This window comes from Opisthocomus hoazin, chromosome Z, assembly GCF_030867145.1.
Source record: "Opisthocomus hoazin isolate bOpiHoa1 chromosome Z, bOpiHoa1.hap1, whole genome shotgun sequence".
Lineage (NCBI taxonomy): Eukaryota > Metazoa > Chordata > Aves > Opisthocomiformes > Opisthocomidae > Opisthocomus > Opisthocomus hoazin.
Window position 1 is genome coordinate 88004184 of NC_134454.1, and position 27885 is coordinate 88032068.

The window sequence follows — 27885 nt, forward strand, 5'->3', positions numbered from 1 at the left end:
TTTTTCAGTCATGTTTTTAGCAGTTACTATATCTCAGAACTGCTGAAACTCTAAAAGAACAGTTTCCTGTACAGGTAAGGTGTCACGCACAGCATCACATCTTGCTTGATCATGTCACATGGCCACAAAGACGATGAGGGGACTGGAGCATCTGTCATACAAGGAAAGGCTGAGGGAGCTGGGCTTCTTCAACCTGGAGAAGGCTGAGAGGGGACCTAATAAATGCTTATAAATATCTGCAGGGTGGGTGTCAGGAGGACGGGGCCGGACTCTCCTCAGTGGTGCCCAGTGACAGGACAAGGGGCAACAGGCACAAACTGAAGCAGAGGAAGTTCCATCTCAACACGAGGAAGAACTTCTTCCCTCTGAGGGTGACGGAGCCCTGGCCCAGGCTGCCCAGGGAGGCTGTGGAGTCTCCTTCTCTGGAGATATTCAAGCCCCGCCTGGACAAGGTCCTGTGCAGCCTGCTCTGGGTGACCCTGCTTCGGCAGGGGGTTGGACTGGATGACCCACAGAGGTCCCTTCCAACCCCATTCTGTGACTCTGTGATTCTCCTTGACCTTGCACTACAGAAACCCAATGGAGTTCCAACCATTGGACTTGGAAAATAAAATAATTATGTCCTCTGTTTAGTAAAACTCTTTTCTTTGGACTTATTATTAGACTTATTTAGATTTATTTTGTTCCATTTTCCACACTTCTCTGTAAGAAACAGCACTTCACACAGAAGACCTACGTGTTCGCAGTTGACTACAGAAATAAAAGTTCTTCACTGGAATATTTAAATATCTAGATATCAAGAAGTTCTGAAATTGCATCTTTAGCTTTAAGCTCTTCCATGTGGAATATATCCTGTACAGCCTCGGGACCAAAAGTAGCTGGAGCCACTTTATCCCACCAGGCATCGAGGCGTTCCGCATATGTTGTACCACACAAAGTACCTGGTCTGCAACTGGAAGGTGACACCACCTTCCTTCTTCAAATGCTTAAATATTGTGACCTTACATTTGTTTAAATTGTGGGTTTCTAATCATTTTCAATGTAATTGTTTAAAAAAAACCCATATTCCACCTGGTATACTAGGAAAGATTAAATGTTCCTGTGTTTTCTCCATCACTATGAATTACAGAGCATCCTTCAAAAGTGTCCCTTGTTCCCTCCAAGCATTCAGTACCGTTGCTAAAACTAAAGAGTTGAAAATTTTGAGTCTGATCTCCAAAGATTTCCACTGAAGCTACTGGGATGCTGCACACGATGTCTCTGTGCGGAACCACACCCCAGAATCAGCACCATACCCAGTTTTAAAGCCAGAAATACCTGTCCTTTCCCATGGGGAGCAATAGCAAGGCTTTTACACCACACATCCTAGAAACTGCCATCGTCATCTACATTGAATGGCAATCCTCAGGGTCTGTTCTCTTTCGAGAAAGACCTGCATAGCTTCTGATATATTTACATAAAAACTTCAAAAGCAAAGTATTCAGAGTGTAATGTAAAGCCAGCTTACGCAGCTGGAAAAAGACAAGCCTTCAGGCACGCAGCCTCTAGTTAAATTTCTGTTTAAAGAAATGACATGTTTCTCTGTGAGTCCAAAATAAAAGTCTGTAAGTCTGATAACTATAATACAGGATTTTCCTTGAGAATACAGAGGGAAAAATAACTAAGACAGTTCTCAAATGATTCACTTCTCACATTCTATGGGCTAATCCCTTCTCCCCACTATTTTTTCTGAATTTCACTTTGCAAAGCTATGTATTCGGGCAGGTATTACATGACTGGTATAGTAAGAACCAGTTGCAAAAGAGCTGTTTCTTGCCTGCAAAGTCCTAGTTCATTTAAGCTCCAATTTGGATCTGCCATAAACTAGCTGCTTCTAAAGGCTCAAAAGAATTTATAAATCGACCTTTTCCCAATGCTCAAACCTAGCTATACGACAGACACCTCAGGGTTTCTAACGGTTGAATTTCTCTCATGTAAAACTAGGACTTACATACTGACAGTGTATTTTGAGTGGCAGCGCAAAGCAGATTCGGTTACTTCGGATGGAGCGGCTGAGGGTCCTGGCAGTCCCCAGGCACCCTCTCCTCAGCCTTAGCAAGGGGAGAAGGATGGGCACAGGTGTATTTTGCAGAAGGAAGATAACAGGACTGTAAGAGGAGAACTTCTCCATTTCATAAAAAGAAAGGCAAGACTTCAGTTTCCTACTCCCTAATTCTCTAAAAGAAGAGAAAGGAGGAAAAGAAAACAAAAAATCCCAACGAAAATGAAAAGCAAACCCCTGCATAAGCCGTGCCTGCTGCCCCTTCCTAAAAGCCTTCAGCCACAGCACTAGCTGTGAGCAGCCACCACATCTGACTTGTGTAGGCTCTGCCTGCTGTGGACAGCAATGACGCAGGATGGCGATTATGGGTCTTGTGGTGGAAAGAAAGCAGATCTGATGCAGAACGTCCTCTCGACAGCATCCCGTTATAACCATTGTGTGTTCTAGGAATGGGGTTCCTGATGAACGCCTGCATTTTAGGTATGCACTTCACATCTTGCACAGAGTAAAGTAAACCTGGGAAGACAGCCTTAAACATTTTATTGAAATCTTACTATCAAGGGCCAGCTGAAGCTGACCCAAGACAGCCTACTGCTACAAGCCCTTCATCCTCAAACACCCTAAAGACTTGTCATAGAATCACAGAATGGTTTGGGTTGGAAGGGACCTTAAAGATCATCTGGTTCCAACCCCCCTGCCATCAGCAGGGACATCTTCCACCACACCAGGCTCCTCAGAGCTCCATCCAACCTGGCCTTGAACCCTGCCAGGGAGGGGGCAGCCACAGCTTCTCTGAGCAACCTGGGCCAGGGCCTCACCACCCTCATGGGGAAGAATTTCTTCTTAATATCTCATCTAAATCTGCCCTCTTTTAGTTTGGAGCCGTTCCCCCTTGTCCTATCACTACATCCCCTTGTGAAAAGCCCCTCTCCACCCTTCCTGTCGGCCCCTTCAGGCACTGGCAGCTGCTCTAAGGTCACCCTGGAGCCTTCTCTTCTCCAGGCTGAGCAGCCCCAGACATATTCAGATGTGAAGTCCTACATCAACTGTCTAATACAGAAGACTCATGTATGTGCATGGCAGAAACCAATGGACTTAAATTGATTTTTAAATGCTAGCGGCAGCATAAAATCATTTCGCTTCATGTGGGAGATTTGTACAAAACAAAACGAATGGGAAAGTTAAAATTTTCATTTCAGACTGAGACTACAGGTCTGTATATTTATCAGCTACAAATCCTCATAACGCTGAGCAAAAATCCAGAATATTAGCAGGGATGCTAAGAAATTTAGTCTTTTAACAATTATTAGGAATTAATCCAGAGCAAGACTCACTCTGATTTTTTTAATTTAGAAAACCTTCTCCTGTTCCTGACCACAATTCTCTTATGAAACCTAGTTTCCGAATTTACCACCTACGCTGCTCAGCAGAAGAGTGACAAGGTCTCAACTCTTGTCATTATTAATATCCACAACAGGAAGACAAGGTCTGGATCTCAGCCAAGGAAAACCTGCCATTGAACTGCAGCAGTTCCCCCGCTAACAGCCTACTTCAAACCTCACAAAACGCTCCAAAACTAGTGGGAAAGAGGGCCGTGCTTGGCACAAAAGAAGAAATACCCTCCAGAGACCGATCTACAAAGGCCAGACATGAAAGCATTTGCTTTACGTGCTAAATAAAACCAATGTGCAAGAGCTCGTCAGACCAACACGCTCTCCATTTTGCATGGGCAAGCCCTTAATGATGCTCCAACAAGGGAAGTTTGTTTACCATTAACTTCTTTGTATATACATCCACATCAGGAATGTTTTTATGTCGACAATAGTAATTTACATCTCACGTCAGGCAGCCAAATCATATCTGAGTTGAAGAGACATCAGAGAGTCATCCTCCTCCCTATATCTACCCCACCTTCCCAGCTCCATGCCATCCCCTGTCCTTCTGTCTTGCAAGACACAAACAGAAGATGGAAAGGACCAGAAGATCGTATGGGAAACTCAGGCAATAAGGGATTTGCTTCTGCGCCTTCCTCTCTAGCCTCTCACCTTTCTAGTCCTTCCCTGACATTCCACGGTGAAGGAGATACAGCTATAAGTTTATAATGCTGTTTTAATAGACTCAAATATTCGTTGATGAAAGTAAATGAATAAAGTTGTACTCCAGCTATGGTGCTGGTAACAGAATTTATATTTCAGAATCCCAGTAGAATGGCTAGAGAAATCTTCCTTTGGGTGCCAACATCAAAGTCTTGAAGCCCTCTCGTAAGGTTAAGTTCTTGGAAGCTGTGCCATCAGAAGGTGGTTTGGGCAGCACACGTATGGTGTTACGCTTCGTGTATGTCCCTGTGTTATTCCAACTGTGGTAATGGGTCTAATAAAAATATCGCCTCTCTCTACAAACCTCCCCTCCCTACGCCATCATGACCATACCACTGGGATGACGTTAAAGCTGTTCTTGTAAGACTCAAAGACCCTCATTTGTGGACACCTTCAGGAACGCCACCACGTTACATCGTCACCAGCAAAGCACCCTTAGCACAGCAGACACCAGCAAAATCCCATTTCTTCCCATTTGTTCCAGCCCTTTGCCCACATTAAGGGAGGGTCAGAACGATCAGGGCAAAGCTTTGACTTTAACCCTGTCCTAATGTGGCTGTGTGCTGCCAGCCAGCAGCCCAACATGCACACAAGCAGGACGTCACTTCGGTCCGAGCCATGTCCCCTCCATCCGTGACAGCTCCAGCCATCATCCAGACACCGACTGACACTGCTGGGCAGCAGCACTGCTCTGGAAATTCAAAAATCCAAGTAAAAATCAGATTACTGAGAAGCAAGTTAAAATTCACACTTTCCTATACGGATAATTGAATTTCCATGTAATAGAGAAATTTCTTTTTCAATAATGGAAATCCATTCTTTTCACCAGGATGTCTATTCCTAGGTGCCACATTCTTTTCTTGTTAATAGTATTTTTCTTTCCTCAAACTGAGTCATTCTGGAAAATGCCACTCACTTGAAAGAGAAAAATTGACAAACAAATCCAACTGTCATGAAAATTAATGGGCACTGCTCTACACTACAACTACCACATACCGATAACTTCAACTTCAATCAGAAAAGTTCCAAATTACTCAACAATAGTAACTGGCTCCAGGACAAGGAAATAAAATTTAAATCTGCAACTGTTAAAATAGTTTCTACTAATACACCGCTAAGCACATGATCTGTTTGGCTTTGCTCTAATTTGGCCGGGAAGTCTTTCGCAGAAAGAAGGAAAATGTTTTTGATGGCTTGTTCAAAAGGAAAAATAGCCATTTATCAGGTTATGTAAAAATCTCATACTTGTGTTGGAAACTACAGTTTGGCAGAACACATTTAATTACCACTGGCTCTTCCAGAACATTAAGTAAAAAATAACTATGTTATAATAGTATTAAGGGTTTGACTTTGTTGGTTTAAGACAAAGATTTTAGTCCAAGGCCTCATTAAATCTTAGATCATTCTTTGCAGAGCTTAGCTCCTCCGCGGGTCTACAAAAACAAGGAAGGACAGCTATAATCCGTAGGAATAAAGAACGCTGGCAAGACTTCCAAGCTTTTTGACGCTCAAATGTAAAGAGGAACAATTTTCCCTCTCAAACAAAAATTGTTCATTAGAAACTACAGCTGTTGAAACAAAATTATTCGCAAAATCAACCCTCAGTGTCAAACACTTCAGTCCATGTAGGCAATATTGTAAATACTTGCTCTTTAAGCACTTCCCCAACAAGGCTCAGGAGAAGACACACTACGAGCCACATCAGATGGAGCGTGGCTCCAGCAAGGTTGTGTGCTACCTATGAAATTAGTTACAGCCAAGATTTTCATAGTATGCCCGCTTACCCTCTAAAATATTTTTGTCTTGCACTATGCAAACTCAATTGTGAGTAACAATTGGAAAAATGTACTACACAGCTGAATTAAAAACAATGTTGCAAAGGAAAATAAAAATTCTAGTCTTAGTCAAGGTTGGAAGTTTCTGCATGAATCTGCAAGACTGCAATCTGGAGCTACAGATGTCCTCATGCACACAAATATTTTCATTACAGATTCATCCAGTTCGGGTGCTCAGCTGATTTTGACTTTTGGCACCAGAGAGAGTTTTGCTTTTGTCATACACTTATGTTTTGCTGCATTCCCCACGGAGCCCCTGCAAAACCTCCCCAAGCCATATCCGAACAGCACGGTATTCCTTCACACCATGGACATGCAACAACCAGAATGACGTCTTTCTGCTTTCGTTAATGACTTCGTTAACAAGGTAGTTCATTACCCACCTCCTTCTGGACAGGTTCCAAGCACTGGCAAGACAGCTGCCACCTTCTGCAAGGAACAATCTTGTCTTGGAAGTACCAGAATTAAACAAGAGTTCATCTGCAAGCTCCTTACGAAAACTACTCCTTACAGTTCAACACTGCAGCTGAGTAAATCGACACCACAGATTCAAGCTATATTCATACCAAATTCACATACTAGATCTGATCTGTTACGTCAATTAAATGTCTCCTACGAACTGGAAAAGCATAAGCTCTGCTGTATCTGCAAGATACATGTTTAGGAAGTTCTGCAGCATTAATTTAAGGATTTAAGGATTTAATACAATTAACAGGTAAGCAAACTCACTGCTCCTCTCGTCCACTTCAGCGACAGTCTCCCTCTTCTCCCAGACACGTATGATTAAGTATCCAACTCTGAAAATGTACTCGTAGATTTTTATTTTTAAATTCCACTCCCTTTCCAAGACAAAGGCTGTTCTAATTTAAGCTTTGAAGTAATTTCTCCTCTCCCCTGACAAAACTATGGTTAATGCAAATAACACTGTTTCAGATCTTAAACTAATCAGATCATGACACAACGCTTCCATAACCGACTTGTGCTGCTCCTATCAGTAGCTCATTCTATGCCCAATACAATAGATATCTTATGAATAAACAGAATCCCAGCATGGCAGGGGTTGGAAGGGACCTCTGTGGGTCACCCAGTCCAACCCCCTGCCCAAGCAGGGTCACCCAGAGCAGGCTGCACAGCACCGCGTCCAGGTGGGGCTGGAATATCTCCAGAGAAGGAGACTCCACAGCCTCCCTGGGCAGCCTGGGCCAGGGCTCCGTCACCCTCAGAGGGAAGAAGTTCTTCCTCGTGTTCAGCTGGGACTTCCTCTGCTTCAGTTTGTGCCCGTTGCCCCTTGTCCTGTCGCTGGGCACCACCTCCGCTTTCACCTTGTACATGTTACAAAAGCCTACCAGACTTCAGGATTTATTTGAGGAAGGCGTTAAAATACCGATTTTCATTGCAGATGCACTAAAGAAAAAACACTCCATCATCACTTATTTTGGGGAAAGAACAGGAAGCTAAAGGCAAAAGGGAAGAGGGAACTAAACAGAAAGCACGCAGACACACTTTCAGCTTCCCCACGTGCCACCTGTAATGTATAAATAAGAAAATAAAAAGAATAAGAAGAAAATTATACAGAGAAAATGCAAAACTATACAGAACGCAGCTAGCTAATCATTATTTCCAGCCAGGCAGTCCACAGCACAGGCTATTTCTTTAGTCTTTACAGATGTGACCAACAACTGAAAAACAAAATTTAACAACGAAAAGGTGCTGCAGTAGAAGTGCAAGGAGGCAAAGCGACTCCCTTGCTGCGCTGAACTTGGGCAATGGTTAATCTGAATGATCTGCCACCACAAAAGCTGGCACAGACATCAGCAGGAGAATGAAGGGAAACCAGTCAACATGTAATTTAGCAACAAACGCAGATTTGGATGAATTTAATTCATTAGCAGACCTGAGAAAACAAATTTTGATACAGAGCAATAAGGCCAAAAAAAAAATAATTTATTGTGGTTTATCAGTGTTCCTCACCCCAACCTGAAATGCAGGTGGGCTTCTCCTGTCCTTCCACTTTGCAATCTTTCCAAGGGACCAGCCGGTTATCAGACATCGAGTGTAAACCCATTCCTGATGTGGTACCAATGCATCTGAAACCACATAGACCTTCCTTTTTCCTGAACTACTACCACACCTTCATCAGAAAATGCGCAGCAGAAGAACTCATCCTGGGGGGTACACTGCAAGTATTTTCAAAGTTATGAAGAGTAACTGACTTCTGGAGTTGTAAGTCATAGGTGTTACTTCAACATCCCACATTAGTATGAAAAATCCCCACCCTTTCGGGCACATATTAACCCGACATACTCTGTACGTACCGTCCAGAAGGATGGCCACCAAAAAGTTAAAAATCTGTTAACAATTTATGAGAAGCACTGTGGCCTAAGATGCTGAACCTGGAGACCTTAATTCCCAGATCTTGGTCCATTTCTTCGACGACATGGTCAAGCCTCTTCATCATTTCCAAATGTTAAAAAATTATGTGGAAATAATGGTGCTTACAATGGTTTTTTTACAGCACTTTCACATTTATTACTGAAATAGACGCTACGTAGGAGATGAACACTCTTGTTGACACTGGATTGTAAGGCGAAGAGGTATGGATTTTCTACCATCCCCTAGTCGAAATTTAAAGGGCTTGAAGAAAATCTCAAGTATAACAGATTTTGTTGTTGTGGTTTTCTTTTTTAATAACTGATTATTGATGTTTTATAACTATTGTCTTCATCTCAATTTCAGTATCTGTCATATTCTAGAACTAAGCAGAGTTTGGAAAACATGAAATGCCTCCTTTTCACCCATATAAAATTCCTTTTTCCTAGCCCTAGTCCCTGCAACATGCAAAGTTTTCAAACTTCTGTTGTTACAATGTATCAGCTTGCTTCTTGGTTTCCTTTAACAAGCAATTTCCCCTGAAGAATTAAAGACAAAAAGTCATTTCTGAGCCAATAGGTTTTCTTCATTTATTTTTTAGAATCAGTTATTTGAAGCTACTCAGGTTTTGGAATATCAGGATAAATGTCAGAGAGATAAATCACCAGCACACCTCGTGAAACTTGCTGCAGCACTCACAGTAAACAAGCCGGAACATGTGGTTCCGATTATGATTTGTATGACCGCAGAAATCAGAAGCTCCAGTCATGAACCGCAGCCTCGCTGTGCTATATATTGGACAGTCCCTACACTAAACAGCTTGCAGCCTCCACGTAGGGCAAGAGACAGGATGGATCAACACAGCAAGCAGCTGACGAGAGAGAAGAGGCAGCATCAGTCATCACAGCAGCAGAGCTCCAAGAACACCACCTGCCTAGGTAGACATCACCCAAAAGAGGCTTTACAGAAGTCTTGATTCAAAACACATAAACCTTGCAACTGTTTGGGATGAAGTGTACCCTCTGCAAGTTTGCTGATGACACAAAAATGGTAGGAGTGGTGGATACACCGGCAGGCTGTGCTGCCATTCAGCGAGACCTGGACAGGCTGGAGAGTTGGGCAGAGAGGAACCTGATGAGGTTCAACAAGGGCAAATGCAGGGTCCTGCACCTGGGGAGGAACAACCCCATGCACCAGTACAGGCTGGGGCGGACCTGCTGGAGAGCAGCTCTGTGGAGAGGGACCTGGGTGTCCTGGTGGATGACAAGTTGACCATGAGCCAGCAGTGTGCCCTGGCTGCCAAGAAGGCCAATGGGATCCTGGGGTGCATTAGGAGGAGTGTGGCCAGCAGGTCGAGGGAGGTTCTCCTTCTCCTCTACTCTGCCCTAGTGAGCCCCATCTGGAGTACTGCATCCAGTTCTGGGCTCCCCACTTCAAGAGAGAGGAGGAGGTACTGGAGAGAGTCCAGTGGAGGGCTACGAGGATGATGACGGGACTGGAGCATCTCCCCTACGAGGAGAGGCTGAGGGAGCTGGGCTTGTTCAGCCTGGAGAAGAGAAGGCTGAGAGGGGACCTTACAAATGTTTATAAAGATCTGAAGGGTGGGTGCCAGGAGGATGGGGCCAGACTCTTTCCAGTGGTGCCCAGCGACAGGACAAGGGGCAATGGGCACAAACTGAAGCCAAATCACTGGTCAAAAATATGTTGATGAAGCCTACAAGAAAGATCAAGACTTTCTTAAATACTATGATTCTTGTGAAGATCTTCGGGACTGAAAGTTCGAAGAGTTTGGTGGACCTGGGGCGTAGGCATGCTACCACAAGCACTCTGGCTTTACAACTCATCTATATTCTTGCATCATTCAAAACCACAAAGATTGATCAGATTGCAAGAAAAACAAAAAATAACACAACACAGTGTATGTCAAAGGAAGCATGTAAGAGCTTGATAGTGAATATATCTCTGGCCTGCGGGGATTTATGCCAGAGGCAATGTTTTTCTGTGCTACTGTGTTTATGACAGAAGACGAGTTTTATCTCATAAAAAAAGGCAAAAAAGACTCTCAACGGGGACATTTAGGCATTGCTCTGACCATAGTTCACAGTTCCTGTGGTACTCATGGCATCAAAGCACAGAAGTCACAGAATCATAGGCTGGAAAAGACCTCTAAGATCATCAAGTCCAACCATCCGCCCAACACCACCATGCCTGCTAAGCCATGTCCCCAAGTGCCACATCTACACGTTTTATAAACACCTCCAGTGATGGGGACTCAACCACCTCCCTGGGCAGCCTGGTCCAATGTCTGAACACTCCTTCAGGAAAGAAATTTTTCCTAATATCTAATCTAACCCTCCCCTGATGCAACTTGAGGCCCTTTCCTCTTGTCCTGTCGCTAGTTACTTGGGAGAAGAGACCAACACCTGCCTCACTACAGCCTCCTTTCAGATAGTTGTAGAGAGTGGTAAGGTCTCCCCTCAGCCGTCTCTTCTCCAGACTAAACAGCCCCAGTTCCTTCAGTCGCTTCTCCTAAGACTTGTTCTCCAGACCCCTCACCAGCCTCATTGCTCTTCTCTGGACACGCTCCAGCTCCCCAATGTCTTTCTTGTAGGGAGGGGCCCAAAACTGAACACAGTATTCAAGGTGTCACCTCACCAGTGCCAAGTACAGGGGCACGATCACCTCCCTATTCCTGCTGGCCACACCATTCCTGATACAAGCCAGGATGCTGTTGGCCTTCTTGGCCACCTGGGCACACTGCTGGCTCATGTTCTGCCGGCAGTCGACCAAAAGTCAGACAGAACGAAGCTGCTATGGAACCCAGCTTGCCGGGCAGCTTTTGTAGACTGAGTCTGTCAGAAGTATCCTACTACCGATACCCAACTACTTGGTCTCAAAGAACGTGTGCTTGAGCTGCAGCCACACTTCTCACTCCAGTTCAAACATACCTTTAAAGAAACTAAGAAAAAGGTTAAAGAACTGGACTCTATCTAAATCTTCAGATCCAGTCAGGTCCAAATGTCATGACTGCAGTAAGAAGAGCATGACACTTGCAGAGTGTGAGTAAGGTGGAAGATGGCCACACAGAACTGGGAAAGAATTCTCAGAACTACATTTTCATTACGGTGAGCATTAACAGGCAATTAAACATGGACTAAGCACCAGGGAGAAAGACAAGGTTGTAGTTATGGAGCAGATCACATACCAGATCTGTGACACAGCATGAAAAGGCTCTGGAAGGTAGAAACAACCAGCCTGAAACAGTTAGTAGAAATCAAGCTTGGTGGAATTGTAAGAAGTAACAGACGCAGTATTAGTAGTTTTTTGTGTCTCTTCACTTTGACATGTTTTAATCTAGATATTCCAAATCAGACTACACAAAATTGAAAAGGAAAAAGATATTAACATAAAACGCTAAATGACTAAGTAGTTTTCTTGTAAAGTTAAAAATAACCATGCAAGTGCTCTTATTAACCAGAATGTAGCACCAAAAAAACAGGAATAAGCTATAGCGTACCTAAGTCACTGATGTACAACACAGGTCATGAGATGCCTTCAAGTACACTAATGCTGAATGACATAACGCAGAGTGAAGTATATACTCACATAACAAAGTCATTAACGGTCAGGAATGTTTGTCTAGCTCCAACCAGAGAGCACAGACATGAGAAAACGAGTCATCATTGACCACTACACGCTGAATATCACTATTTATATTAATGCTACAACAGTACACTTGTGGGCCAGATTAGTTACGATGATTAATGAAGATTAATCCAGCTACTGCCTTTGCATTAGTTTCTTACAGGTACAATATTGTACCTATTGCATCTATAACCTAAACAGCACAAAGTCAAGTCGACCTTAATGTCGCAGTAACTCCCCAAGCACTGCACGATGCATTAAAATGTTTTGGGTTTTCTGAATAGCAAAGTATAAATTGGATCAATTACTTCAAACAGAACCATTTAAATTGACTTATTTTTCAATAGTCTTGAGCAGCACTAGCATTTTCCTGTCTTAGCGTATCATCTGTCCAGCAGTTCCTCATTGTAACATGAATTTTATTTGCCAAGAAATAAAATGAGTAACTGAAAAATTTTGCTTGCACAGAAAAAGTTCTCTCAGCTTGGTTAACTGTGGAACATGAATTGGCAAATGCTAGTAATACTCAAAAAAAAAAGAGGAGGGGATTTAAAACCAACCAAAAAAAAAATTTTTTTTTAAGCTAAGTTGGTCCAATGCGCCTTGTGAACCAAGAAAAATTAATTTCTAAATTACTAATACATGAGGTCTAATCTCTGCTGCCATGCATATTGACGCCATTTATGCCTTCGCAACACATCAACACCACTGCACCAGATCTAGCAGCACCTTACAATTATTGTGCACACCTACAGAAAGACCGCAAAGATAAAGCACAGTCTACTCAGTATGGAAGAACGTCCTTTATGAAGTTACAAAGCTAAATAGTATTATTTCCCCCCTCATTCCAAACCCACAACTGTTTCTTTAACTACTGGAGGATAACATAATTTGCGATACAATTCTAATCAAGGTATTTCGTATACAGGATGGAGAAAGGCACTTGCACACAGTCAGAGGCCAAACCAAGGAGTAATTAGTGTGACGATGTTGCCTGTATGGTTTCACAGTTACGCAGGCTCATGAGAGGGGAAAAAAAACCCAACAGGTTGCAAAGGATGAGAAGCAGGAGAAGGTTAACTGTGGGAAAAGGTAAACTTCTGCTCATATCGCGTGTAATTATCACTCCTGCTGAATCACAAGGAAGGAAAGGGGGGGTGGATTTAAAATAAAGTGCTGCTAAGAGTTTGTTGATCTACTGCTGCTGTGCAAGTGACTACAAAACACGTACAATGTAATACATGGTAACATAGGTGACTGTGGTAGCAAGTTAAATAATTTCAAATTAACAAGTGCAATAATTATTTCAGCCTCGAAATTTCATGTGAAAAACAAATGAGTTTTAAAACTAGGCTCCTACCTCCTTTCACCCTAAATATAATCTATTTAGATTATTTCAGTAGACTTATTTTAAGCATTACGTGGTACTTAAAAGACACTGAACAACATAAAAGTGAATTTTCAATTCTTCCATTCTTATTTCAATTCTTCTCCTGTAAAGGTTACAAAATACACAAAAAAAACACAATACAGAAATCATGCCTGAGTTTTCCGCATCTGTTTGTTGCTGAAAACTCGCTTCTGTTCCATAACAGACTAGCAATTTGTGTTGCTCTCTTCCAATCTGTATTGCACTCTACCCATGTACCTGATGCTACAGAAAACAAAGGATTGCAAAGGGTGAATTCAGAGATATTACCGATGCCCAGATACGCTATTTGCTCTACCAATCTTACTGTGTCCAAGTTTTAACCATAGTCCAACATCATATACAGGCAAACAGACACAAAAAACATTAACCAACTATTTGGGCACAAACAGAAAAAATCTTTCTATTTTCCAACAGGAAACTTAACGTTATTCCCCCTTTCCCAGGCAGGTCATCAGAAAGCTCTTTATAAAGGCTCCTTTACTTAAAGCTTTAAATAAAGATACTTAATTCACTGGGAGAAGAGATGGCACTTCAGGTACTCATGGAAAGAAGCAAGAGAATAAGCGGAGGAGTACACCAAGTGAGTTAAGAGAACGGTTCAAGAGGAGTGAAGGGGGTGGAAGTGTAGGAAGAACAAGAACAGACGTAGGCTGAAACCTTCAGAGTTTGCATTAAGAAATGCAAACTCGATATCCAAGAAATAAAAAGTTGGGGGGGGGGGGGATATGATACCAGAGGAAGGCAGGAGCAGTGGCAGTTTGGATGGACTTCACAAATCAAGCAAGGAACCAGCAGAAGAAAAAAGCTCTTTTGCCTGCAGCAGCACTAAGGCAGACAGACACCCAAAGCATGACTAGGGAGATCAGAACTAAGCAGAATAAAACCATCGGGTAAGTACAAGTATCAAAGCAGGCAGTGAGAACCGCTCTTCAGTCACACGCAAAAGTACAAACCGCATACCGAAAAGTGCTTCAGAAAAACATTAAGAAAAACATTAATTTCCTCTAGCAATTGAAAAGAGGGAGGAGAATGTACCTGTTGGGACTCTTGAATAAAAATGTTGTAGGGAACAACTTCATTTCTCTCCTCTGTTTAAATAAACTGCAAACTAAACAACTGTTTGCTGACGCATTTGCGTTATGTGAACAACCCGAGCACCACAGTGGCCTAACCTGGATGTGTTAACTGGAAACCAGAAAGGCACCGCGTGTTCCAGCAGCACAGCAAGCTGCGTGCAACCTCACCTTGCGCAGCAGCGGCAATGTGTTTCGGCTCCGCTGCACCAAGTAGCCAAGCCCTGCTCTCTTACTGCCTCCATGAGGGGATCCACGCGCACTGTCACAGACTGTAAAATATTTTCTGGCAGACCGTTTGTGGTCTGAACTTTAATATCCCCTAGGGATGCTGCCAGTGAATGGATTTCACAAAAGAGCAAAATAAACAGCATCAGTTTTAACAGCAACTGACTTGCTAAGTGTTATTTGGTTTATCGGGGAAAAAGGAAACAACACATACCTTTACTGTTAGCAATATATTCTATTTTATTCTCATTATATGGAAAAGAAAAAACCCTTAGGAAGAATTTTTATAGATTACACACCAGTAAAACACATCTGGTGTGGGGAAGGGGGCAACCACTAACCAAAACACGGCATGTAGCATAACAAACATGAGAACCCCTTTCCTTAACAAAAAAATGCATCAAATCTTTCATATTCTTCAGGCGATATCTCTCTATAGCAAACAGTCCACCCACAAAAGGTCAGAATCCAGTCATACTCTTCAGGAAAAAACATTAGTCAACCTACTGGGAATGGCACACACCACAATACATTGCAAAAATTCCTCTCTGGGCCACTCCTTTCTATCACAGAATCCTCGAGACTGGAAGGGACCTCTTGAGACCACCTAGTCCAACCTTCTGCTCAAGTAGAGCCCCACAGCAGGTCACCACAGCCACCGAGTAACCATAAAGAATAAAACAGGCACATAAAAGTATTTCTGACAACATTTTAAGTAACTCGACGCATGTGATTTATCAGATGGGGCACTACTTGGTTGCTTGGGGGGTTTTCTTAATGTCTCAACAAAACAAAAATAGGGACTAAGTGCTACTTTTACCCTGTGCTGTCCTGCAGATATAATTTCTTCAGATCCTAACACACCTCGAGATGGACTCTCCACAGTAACAATCCCAGGCCTGCGGACAGCTTTTCTACACTGAGCACACACACCAGTATCACTTGCTGAAACAGAAATGGGCTGCAGGTGTGTTTGTCAGGGAGGTCACATGAAGGCAATGCTTTGTAAGGTTTGAAATATAGTTTCTAGAAAATCAGACTCACTTGCCACCCCAGATGCGATTCCATAAAGCAGTCCTCCTCCGTCAGTTTGCTGCTGAAAGACATGGGTCCCTGGAGGAGGGCTTCTTTCTTGTCTAATGAAATTATATAGTAAAGTTTTCACAAGTCTGCTGGTATATGGGAGACTGAAAAGAAGAAGACAGCTTTAGTTGACTTGCAGCTTGCAAAAATCGGCACAACAAAGCCCAGGCAGGGTGCAGAGGCTGCCGTTTGGCATTAAACACAGACAGTAACTCTCCCAGGGAAAGAACGCCAAGGTCTTGCCCACGCAAAGCCGCACCGACTTCAGCAGGGCTCTGTGGGAGCACCTTCAACAGCAGGATCATGGAAACCATTTTTTGTTTTGTGTATTTTCTTTTTTTTCCAATACTACTTTTAAAGCAGTCACTTAATTTCTGGAATCATTGTATTCTTTTACCTCAAGACAAAACTGGAAAAATATTTATGCAAGGGAAAGAAAGATGGTCTTTGTTCAGTTTTCACTCCATGCTTTGGTTACACAGAACAGGTCACAACAGTATTACTCCACACCTCCCCAATATTTTTGAATGTGGGTGCAGTTGCAATGACTAATGAAACATCTGACCCCAATGATTTTAACAAACGCATGTAAAATGTGTTGGATTTAAATAAAAGGTTACGGTATTTCCAAAACAGAGGAGGACTGCCACCAAACAGCCAGCACCTGTCCCCATGTGATTCCAAGGTGAAGAGGCAGGGGCTGCGTTACAAGGAACTCCCCAGCACCCTTCCAACTCTCGATGCTGCCCGAGCACCCCAGTCACCAAGCTCCCACCCCTCCCTGCTACTCCCAGCTCAGACCTCTTAGACCACATCCTGCCTTTTCTCCCAAGCGTTCCCCGTCCTGCCCCAACCCCTCAGTTCCTTCAGTCCAGAGACTGAAGTACCACCATACCCCGCGCATACAGAGCTCTGCCTCTACCCTGCCGCAGTTCCACGCTGAAGTTTGCCCTGGGCTCCCTCTACCCACGGCCAAGCTGTGCCTTCCTCTGCTCCCTGCACGCCACCGTGGAGCAGTACCTCTCTCTTACACCTAGGAGAGCTTTCAAAAAACCAGACGATAGATACATTTAGCAAAAACCTGTCCGAGTGGAATTTAAAGGTGGAAGGGGTTGAATGGCAGCCTGACCAAAATGTGTAGAAGCCACCACGACAAAGCATTTAAACAAAACCACTGGCCGGCCAGAACAAGTGGCACTGCTCATACAACTGAGTTTACCACCTGCCAAGTATTTCCACCACTGCAGCTTAAAACTCAGTGTAGCACACACCTGCAGTCTTCGGAGGGGCTGCTATTTATCTGCAGCGCAAGGAGGCTCATCAGCATTTCTGAGCTACACAGCTCTCTAGACCACAGTGTTACAGGAAAAGACTCACTGCCGAATCAAAAAAAACATCCTGAAAAGTAAAAGCTGCTTTAAGTTAACGAAATTACCCTCAAAAAAATGAAAATGTCTTCCAAAATGGTTTTACTGCAGTCTGGGTGGTGAGATTTAAAACTGACACCTTCCAACAGCCTTCAAAAGTGTTTGCCTGTGTGTTCTGTTTTCTTTTGAGCAGAAGCAGTTTTCTATTAAAATGCATTTTGCTGTCTAATGTTTTCAGGTACAAACAGCCTAAACAAGCGATCAGAAGCGTTTCCTTCGCCATTAGGTACCACCCCAGAACACAACATACCATCGACCACGCATCAGGTATTTGTGAATGATGTTCTCACGTAGAATTTCTTTGTGGAATAACTGGCAGGAGAGAAAGACGATGAGAGTTGTCACAGCTTCCAAAGAAATGCTGTATGTAATATCTCTGCAGGGAAAAAAGGAAAATTTATAAATATAAATCTACTGGGTTTGTTTAAAAATTAAATTCCAAGAACTCTTGCTAGCTTCGCCTGAAGTTATACATTGTTTAGCACAGAGAGTTTCAGTTGGGAACACATAAACAGCAAATCCAAAGAACTCAGAATCGCTTCATACGAACAATGGGTTGTTTTTCCTAGATATAAGCTTTTTTTTTTTTTTAATGACAAAAGACAAAACAATGTAAAAACACCGATGTAGTGCCCACAACATTACAGCTGTAATTTTCAGGCTACACTTCACTCTAAAAATAATAAATATGTCTCAAAAGTGTGTACTGTGTCCTATTAAATACAACCGTCAAAAAACCCCCTGCCCAAGCAGGGTCACCCAGAGCAGGCTGCACAGGACTGCGTCCAGGCGGGGCTTGAATATCTCCAGAGAAGGAGACTCCACAGCCTCCCTGGGCAGCCTGGGCCAGGGCTCCGTCACCCTCAGAGGGAAGAAGTTCTTCCTCCTGTTCAGCTGGAGCTTCCTCTGCTTCAGTTTGTGCCCGTTGCCCCTTGTCCTGTCGCTGGGCACCACTGGAAAGAGCCTGGCCCCGTCCTCCTGACACCCACCCTGCAGATATTTGTAGGCATTTCTAAGGTCCCCTCGCAGCCTTCTCTTCTCCAGGCTGAACAAGCCCAGCTCCCTCAGCCTCTCCTCGTAGGAGAGATGCTCCAGTCCCCTCCTCATCCTCATAGCCCTCCGCTGGACTCTCTCCAGTAGCTCTTCATCTTTCTTGAACTGGGGAGCCCAGAACTGGACACAGTACTCCAGATGGGGCCTCACCAGGGCAGAGTAGAGGGGAAGGAGAACCTCCCTCGACCTGCTGGCCACACTCTGTTTAATGCACCCCACGATCCCACTGGCCTTCTTAGCAGCCAGGGCACACTGCTGGCTCATGGTCAACCTGTCACCCACCAGGATACCCAGGTCCCTCTCCACAGAGCTGCTCTCCAGCAGGTCAACCCTGAGCCTGTACCGGTGCAACAGATACTACTGGTGCAAAAGATATTACAGCCAATCCCAAAGAACATGCTGTAATGACCAGACACTGACACCAGACAGTTTAGCAAAGCTCCTTAAGTTTATGTTAAATAGGAAAGGCAAAATGGATGAGAAAGGTGGATACACTATTTGGGATATTTTGTGCTTTCTTTTCCCACCTCCGCCTATAATACCTTATCACATATCTTGTTTTTAAAAGGGAGAGATAAATGGCATTTGCCTCCTTAAGCAGTAATAAATTGCAGCCTACTTGAAACTTTTCAAAACACAATGAAGTAACTTGGACATGAACTAGTATCACTCGTGCTTTCAACCAAAAGACTACTTGTACCTCCTCCAACAGAAAGGAGATACTTCACTCAATGCAATTCTGTAATCCATTAAAAAGATTATTATTAAGTACTTTTAATGTTTCCCCCACTGTTACTATTTAATTTCCACAGTATGCTTCACAATCCAAAATCATTAAGTTACAACAGGTGTCCAGCATCAATTATCTGGATTTTTTGACCTGAGACCTACTGGAAATCCAAAATCTATTTCTAAGATTTTTTTAGTATCTCTATCTAAAATAAAAAAAAAATATATATCAACACCAATGTGTGTTTAAGCAGTGATGCCAAGTTTTCCTTTGTTACAATGTCACTTTCCAAAAATCATATTCTTAAGCTTAAAACAAGTGTAAACATAAAACTAAGTGGCTCTTTCAAATAACGACAACTTAAAAATTACAATGCAGACCAAACAAATTGACCACAGAAAAGACTGCCCGGAGCAAAACCTCCTCATTAGTCTCAGGATCAGAACTGGTGTGGTCCTTACCAAAATGAACAGGATTGCATTAGAAGAAATCAGCCTGATATTTAAATACTTCAATATTCTGAAGTGTGCCACTAGAAGTGCTGTAAATAACCTGCATTGCTGTAAAACAGGAGGAAGAAGAGTTCCGCGCATCATGGTGTGCAGCCAGCTTGAGTTCAGCTCTACCGCAGTAGCTCTAGACCAGAGTTTGAGCGAAGAGCGTGCCAGTTACTCGCTCAAAGCCAGCAGCAAACTGGAATCACAGCTTCCTAGCCCGCAGTGCACGGAACCACGCTACCTCCGACACAGAAATGTCTCTGAAAGTGAAGGTTATGCAAACTCACTGATTTTATTTTTGCTCGTATTACTTCAATATTTGAATCAGCAACATTTTAAGTTAGGAAGAGACACACTGCCTGAATAACATTCTCCCTTAAAAATCATAAAGTACATCCTAATTACTTCTAGTTTTTGCGAGTTACCTGACTTTTTGCCCACTACAGAGGAAGTCAGCCAGTGTAAATGCTGCTAATTACATCAGGCCAGAGGTTACGCTGTGATCTGGTTCCACCGCAAACCCATCTCGGCCAGCAGCGAGGCTGAGCCTGGACCAGCTCCCGCTTCCTCTCCAGATCCCTGGTGCTCCGCAACCCCCCACCCACCTCCAGCCCAAGCAAAGAATGGGAGACTCATACGTACAGATTATTAGAAGTTTAGCCACCAGCAAAAAAAATTAAGAAATGCTTTTCCACCACAACAAAAGCTACATCTTGGAAAAATTACTGTTTAGCTATAGAAAAAAACATTCCGCAGCTTATCATTACCAAGGTTGAGAATACATGAATAATGTCTCCAGTCCTGTTAATGAATGAAAAGGCTGACTCCACCACATACTACAACATTCTCTGGGTCACTTCGCTGAGAGAAAACAGAGTTTAGAGCCCACTGGACTTTTCCTCCATTTCACTCATTCATTTCTCTGACAAACCACACAAGCGGAATAGCAAATCTGAGGAGACATTACAAAATGCTTTTCTATTTTTACAAGATTTGGTGTGAAGAAAAAAACAAAGAGGTTACTGTAATGTATTCATTTTTTTTTAAATCTGCTTGCATTACTGTTACATAACTCTGAAAGAAAAAAAACAACAGAAAGCTAAATTCATGCCGCTCCAGTTAGTGAGTTCTTCCAATTTTCTTGCTGTTCCGAAGCCAGTTAGGGCACTTTCAACTGCAGGAACACTCCACTCAACCTGCAGAATCTGGTCAAATTCAATCTGCTCTGACATAAACGCAACCAGCATCCCGATATCTGGCGCAACCCCTCAGCTAGAGTCACCCTTCATTTATCAGCACAAGCATAAAGCTTCAGAGTACAACCATTTTCCCCGCCAAGGGTCAAATGTACAGTTTTCTGAAACTCAAGCAATTCTAAAAGGTCACAAAAACTACCAGGAACCTCTTTTAACTTCAAAGAAAATACTGTTTATTTATATTGAGAAGCTATAGAATAGGGGTGGTTGTTTTTCATTTTTATTTTATTCAAAGCTATCGGTCACATAGAATAACTTTACATGGAACTTATGCTGATCTCCAACTTCCTCTGAAAACCGTTTGCTTGCAGATAAGAAGGAAACTAGAAATAACGAACTCATGTATCAATTACATGTCAAAATTATTTAGCTATTTTTTTCAGAACACCAGAAGAACTGCATGATGTTTTGAGCTTCTGTGGATTTTATTTCCTCCTTCCCAAGCGTCTTATAAAGCAAACAAGAAAATCCACAGAAATCAGTTACAACTCATGTCCCAAGTGAACAGCCTTCACAGAGCAATGTACCAAGGCTGATCCAGGTCGTTTTCTTTTCTCCTTCTGGATTTTGTCTTTTGGATATTTCAATCATTCTTCTCACCTCATTTTTTCCTCCTTTTCTCTCTCTCCTTCCCACTGGAGGATATATTCCCACACCAGGCAGACAAGCTAACAGATACTCTTTTGACCCTCTTAAGACGTACTTCTTCCAGGAGGGAACAATCTGGCATAGACCAAACTGTAGAAATCACACCAATCATTTCTCTCCCACTTTTGGGCTCTTTCATTATTACAATTAGCTGCCCTCCTTGGCACCCCATTTCTTGCGCACTACACAAAGCAAGCACCCGTTTCTTTAACCAGATGGAATGGGAATGTGACACCCAAGTTAAAACTGATTTTTTGCAACAAACCCCATACATATACATTTAGTCTTTAATGCAAAGACTTATCATGTGTATCCTTTATTATCTTAAATTATTAATTCCTCAGAGAATCATGGAATGGTTCGGGTTGGAAGGGACCTGAAAGATCATCTGGTTCCAACCCCCCTGCCATCAGCAGGATCATCTTCCACCAGACCAGGGTGCTCACAGCTCCATCCAACCTGGCCTTGAACCCTGCCAGGGAGGGGGCAGCCACAGCTTCTCTGGGCAACCTGGGCCAGGGCCTCACCACCCTCATGGGGAAGAATTTCTTCCTAATATCTAATCTAAATCTGCCCTCTTTTAGCTTAGAGCCGTTCCCCCTTGTCCTATCACTACACACCCTTGTGAAAAGCCCCTCTCCATCCTTCCTGTCAGCCCCTTCAGGCGCTGGCAGCTGCTCTAAGGTCACCCTGGAGCCTTCTCTTCTCCAGGCTGAACAGCCCCAACTCTCTTAGAATGATAACTTGAGCTCCAAAATGCAAGATTTCTAGATGCCAGCATAACATAAATGAGTTAATGTATTTAACATACATTTCAGCACCTACATTCCCACAAGAACCAGCTGATAAGTCAATGGATTCCTTCTAAAAGCAATGACACCAGATCATTTCAACAAATGCTTTTAAATTAAATAGCCACGTACAGTGTGTAGTACAGTCATTTTAGACAACTCATTGACAGCAAATGGCAAAAATTCTAATAAGGCAGCGAGACTTTTCATCTAAATCCCTTTTGTCAGGTAGATAGCAGAGATCCTGGGCTCCTCCGAGAGCCCTATGGCCCGGGGAGTACTGCTTTAAAGCAGCGCTGCATTTAGACTTCAAACAAGAACTGCCTTAGAAGAAATTGGTAAGTAAGTAATTCTTCCAGGCTACAAACTGGAATTGGTATCACCTCTCTTCTGGCCTTCCATCAAGAACATGCATTTGTATTGATTTGTTTTATTAATGGTGGTGGCAGACTTGGAAATTCCATCAGAGCTATCAACCTGCAGGTGTCTGGGGCTGGAGAATGGCACCTGACCAGCTGTCTGCATCTCACACCCTCGCAAGGTTTTATCTGCTTGGACTGGACCAAGATACCACCTTGCCCTTTTACAGACACTTCTTTCCAACAGATCACAATGCTGATACCGCACTTCAAAAGTTCCAAATGTCTGAAAAAGAAATCTATGGTCAAAATAGTAATCTTGAACAGAAATAAAAGATTTTCTTTGTGGTAGAAACGGGCAAAGAGCACACCCAAGCAGCCAGTTAAGACAACCTGCCTGAGCAGTAACTCTTCCAGCTGCAATAGCTGGGACACTTGCCATTACCTGCTCGCACCCACAGAGAGGTGCTTGCACTGAATGGTACCACGTAGCAAACGGACGCCACACCGCTAGGTTTCGAGCCAGATTTCTTCTGAGCTACAAAGAAAACGCTGGAGCCCAAAGCAGACCAAAACATGAAGATCACAACAGCTAGGTCATCTGTCAGTCGCAGCCTGTGGGCAAAAACCAAAACCCCACACACTCTTGTCTACTCCTGCAGACTGAAGTAAAAGCAACTGAAGCCTGTTGCTACCAGCAGCTTATGTATCTAAGTTGGTAAGGGCAGAAGCAGGAGTGTAACCACAGCTTCCACACGACGCAATCACCTCCCACAGCAGAAGAACTACGGGCTTGTTAAAACCTCTGCCGTGCAGTGTCCTGGCATCTGCTTTTTCCATTCAAAGCCACGTGGGTGACCTTCTGTCAGGGTCATCTACCAAAAACTCCAACTAGCTACCTATGTGTCACCATCCTGCTGCTGCTGGCTTCTCTCCAACGCCCAGCACCACTCATGACTGCTTGCCGGGCTCACTGCATCGTTCAGCTGTGTCCACTGCCCATGAGAGAGAGGTCTGTGAAAGAACCAGGATGAAGCACAGAGGTAATATATAGGAAAATCTCAGCTAGGAACTCCAATTACCGCTCCAAAGGCACATGCTGTTGTAAACACTTTAATTACTCCATGAAATGCAGCTATTTCTATACCTCAGCAAACAGAGGTTGAGCACTCATAAATTATTTCACACCTACAGTGCAAACAGGCTGAGCACTATGAAATGAACCTCTGAATTTCAACTCGCCCCACTAGACCAAGCCCCCCCCCCAGTTTAAATATTTTCCTGAACTTTCACCCAGCTAGAGCTGTCTACTCCGAGAATTAAAAGGTTAAAAGGTAACTCATTTTCTAATTTAGGAGAGTTGCCAAAAGGGCTGATTCATACAAAAACTCTCAAATCATACAGGAACCAGGTTTCATTTCCCTGCTTCCTGAGGGCCCACCAGAAAGGTGAAAGAGGAGTCACCACAGAGAACAGGATCAGTTTTGAAAACCGAAAAGCAAGTAGAATATCTGGTTATCAGTCTCAGGATACAAGTACAACAACTCCAAGTGAACATAAACTTTCCTCTTGGAAACACTCCTAATTTTACACCCACTGATGGCACATACGCACCGTGGCAGCCGATAACGCGCTATGCCCATTACAGCCGACGCCAAACCTTCAGGAGATGTCCCAAAGGGGCACTCTAGAAACATCAAGTGGAAGCGGAGAGCATCTCTGACATTTCCTACTGCATCTCCCCCACCCTGGGTATCCTTGACTGAGAAACAGATGAGAGCAAGGAAACAACCAAAAATGGAAATGCTCTAAAGGGAGTATCTAAAAGATTAAAATGACAGTTAGATTCAAGACCCTTTATTCCCAGACCTATTCCTAAACCATCTGAGACTACGTGGCTGTGTCCATTTTCACCTCGCTGGCATTCAGTCCTTACCTCTACGAATTAAAAATATTAGAAAAAGTCTAGGACTTTTGAATGTTGCACAGAGAATCCATATTCTTCTTGAAGAGCTTACCCTTCGAAGAACAGAACATAAGAGAGCACTCCAAATACCCATAAAAAACACACGGCTCCAGCGGCTGGGCTGGTGTAGCTTTCAACCCCCAGGGAAAAAGCAGCCACCGAGAAGATGACTCAGGTACTCAAAAAGCTACCAAAGACCATCACAGGGATCTGGGCAGAGCCAGACCACAGGAATCACGTCCTGTGTTCCAGCTGTGCAGCCTCCGTCCAAGGCAGACCTGCTCCCTGCAGCACCACTTCTCAAACATGCTGCTTTCAAGGCATCAACATCTTGATGTAGCAGCAGCGATCATCTGCTTGGGTCTCACGCTTGTCTAGGCAATGGAGAAAAGAGCCTTGTGCCTGTCAACCTGGTCGCTGTCATTCATCTGAAACAGTCTGCAAACTCTAAAGGTGCCAAAAAGAGATCATAGAATCATAGACTGGTTTGGGTCGGAAAGGACCTTATAGATCATCTGGTTCCAACCTCCCTGCCATCAGCAGGGACCCCATCCACCAGACCAGGGTGCTCAGAGCTCCATCCAACCTGGCCTTGAACACTGCCAGGGAAGGGGCAGCCACAGCTTCTCTGGGCAACCTGGGCCAGGGCCTCACCACCCCTCACTGTGAAGAATTTTTCTCACCTCTTTCAGCCTAAAGCTATTCCCCCTTGTCCTATTCCTCCGGGCCCTTGTAAAAGTCCCTCTCCAGCTCTCTCGCAGGCCCCTTCAGGCACTGGCAGCTGCTCTGAGGTCTCCCCGCAGCCTTCTCTTCTCCAGGCTGACCAGCCCCAGCTCTCCCAGCCTTTCCTCACAGCAGAGGGGTTCCAGCCCTCGGATCATTGCTGGGGCCTCCTCTGGCCCCGCTCCACCAGCTGCAGGTCTGTCCTGTGCTGAGGGCTCCAGAGCTGGATGCAGGACTCCCGGAGGGGGGTCTCAGCAGAGCGGGGCAGAGGGGCAGAACCCCCTCCCTCACCCTGTGCCCACGCTGCTGAGGATGCAGCCCAGGTGACAGTCAACCCATGCTTGACTTCAGTGCCTAGCTGCCTTTGCTGCCCAGACCAGAGACCAAACCCAACCCTAGCAAGTGGGTGTTTTTCAAGATGCGTCCAATCTCTCTTGTGAAGCCAGGGCTGAAAACCGTAAGAGAGAAAGCAGAGTATCAGGAGCTTGCATATACAGCATGATGTATGATAAACAGTACAGACCTCTGATACTATGCTCTGGGACTACAAAGTTTGTTCCAAGTTGAATGTAAATTAAGCTAGCCTAGTGAAAAGACAGGTCACAGAAAAACACTGATCTAAGCCTAAAATAAAAACTAAATTAGAATAGAATTAGAACAGAAAGAAGAATATGTGACACAGATAAAGATTCTTCTGCTTAGGATCCTTAGACACTTAAGAGGCCACACATCCACCATCAGAAAAAAGAGAAAAGGATATGAGCGATGAAGAAAATCTTCCAAATAAACATTTTTTTTACTTGCTGCACCACCGAATAAAACTCCCTTTATACTCATCAGATCCCACCTACACAGAGCACAATCGTCTTCAACTTTGAGGATCTTCAAAGTGAAGCAACAGAAACCTCTTTCAGTGTGGATATTTTTCCTAGCTTTAACCCAGGTTTCAATGGATGAACGTTTCCCTTTGATGATCAAAGTTGCCAAAAATGCTGAAGTCGAATTGCTCTTGTAATACTGGAGCTGCGACAATCTTGATAAAAGTTCCTTGAATAGCCCTTTTTAAAGAAGCACTACTCTGACCTATTGTTCCAAAAGTAACAAAAATGTGAAAATCTTACACTCCTGAAACAGGAGAGAAAGGAGTTCTTAACCTCTTTGCTACTCACAATTAAAGCCTAAACATTTCTCATCACCTGTACACGGCACCGTTCCTACACTGCAATGATTCCGTAGAGCTTTATAAGCAACTATATTGCCCTCCTTCTGCCTACGTTAGACTTTTAAACTCCCAGAATATGTAGATCATCCTTAAATGAGTGAAAGCATTGTTAGTATTTAAGTTTGGAAATAACTAAGACTGCAACCCAAAACAACTGTAACTATAGAAAATAATGGAATGTAATAGAAATATCAATTAGCTTCCACTGGCACCACAGGGTGCTACTTTACAGGGATGTAACTAGATCATAGTATTTCATTTTTCCTCCATAAGCATTTATAGCTTTTAATGAAGTGAAAATGTACTGATAACAACCAGATGTTCAGTTACGTATACTAGCTCTTAACAAGTCGCTGAAAGAAGCCTTTATAATTTAAAGCTTTGGGAGCTCTATCTCGTAACAAAATCTCAGCAATAGTTTCTACATAAAAGTCACAAAATTAAAGACTGAAGTTGCATCTTTTTGCTGACTATGCAGTTTTCATCATTAATGTACACTCTTGAGTGTTAACATTAACAAAACCAAAGAAAAAGCAGCGTATCCGTAACGTACCCAAGGGAGCCATAAATCAAATATCAACATAACGCAAGTGTTACAAGGGACTGCACAAGTCTAATTCTTCAAAAGCAATAATGCTGCAGTTTCTATAAAATTTCTTAAAATTAAATGTTAATATGTGAAACCTTTTTCCTTGGTATTTTCCACAATGCAGCGGAGCCTGTTTTTTAAGAGAGTAATTCAAGGTCTTTTTAATAACTCTCAGAGACGGAGCCACAATGCTGTGGAGTCCCATGGTCCCACTACCACCTGGTTTAGCTACACAGAGCGTAACTGCCCTAGAGCATATTTGCCTTTCCCAATATGAACTAAACTTTGAGAAACACGTTTCTTCAATTCATGGCAGACAATTCTGAGACACTCCTAGACACCCTTTGCTGTACATCTCTGCCGCCTTTCCCAACACAAATCAACACATTTTGGTTCTTCAGTTGCATTTTCATAGCAAGGGATATGGAGAGGTGGGTTACAGATTTGCCATTTGTCTTCTTCCCCATCTCACACCTTCCTGAACTTTGAGCTAGACTGCCCATCTGCATTTTCCAAGTACGTCTGTAGGTTATTTTGTAGGCAGGTACGAGCTCATTCTGCCAAGGCTTCTGGCAGAGCAAGCCCGGAGGCGAGAGCAAGCGCTGCGCACGCTCAGAAAAAACTCAAGCCTTGGTGAACTCCGTGCCCCTGCCAAGCCGAAGCTCTTACTCTTGCTTTTGGTCAGTCTGGAACATGGGTTAACATTACGTACCTGCCTGCAAAATACAACACACAGAGGTATCCTAAGTTCTCCTCCCAACAGTACCTGTATATCTTCACCATGTGATACTCAACAGTGAAGAAAATTAGGATCTATGATG

General features: G+C 43.5%; 1 protein-coding gene across 2 annotated transcripts in view; it reads right to left on the reverse strand.

The window, feature by feature from the left end:
* DYM (dymeclin) overlaps positions 1-27885 on the reverse strand; it is a 243131-nt gene that overhangs the window by 175536 nt on the left and 39710 nt on the right. For both annotated transcript variants that reach the window (XM_075411026.1, XM_075411025.1), the window contains exons 7-8: positions 17481-17606; positions 15765-15907 (exon numbers count right to left, since the gene is read on the reverse strand). In XM_075411026.1, the coding sequence (XP_075267141.1) occupies positions 15765-15907; positions 17481-17606 (269 nt within the window). The remainder of the gene's footprint in view (positions 1-15764; positions 15908-17480; positions 17607-27885) is intronic.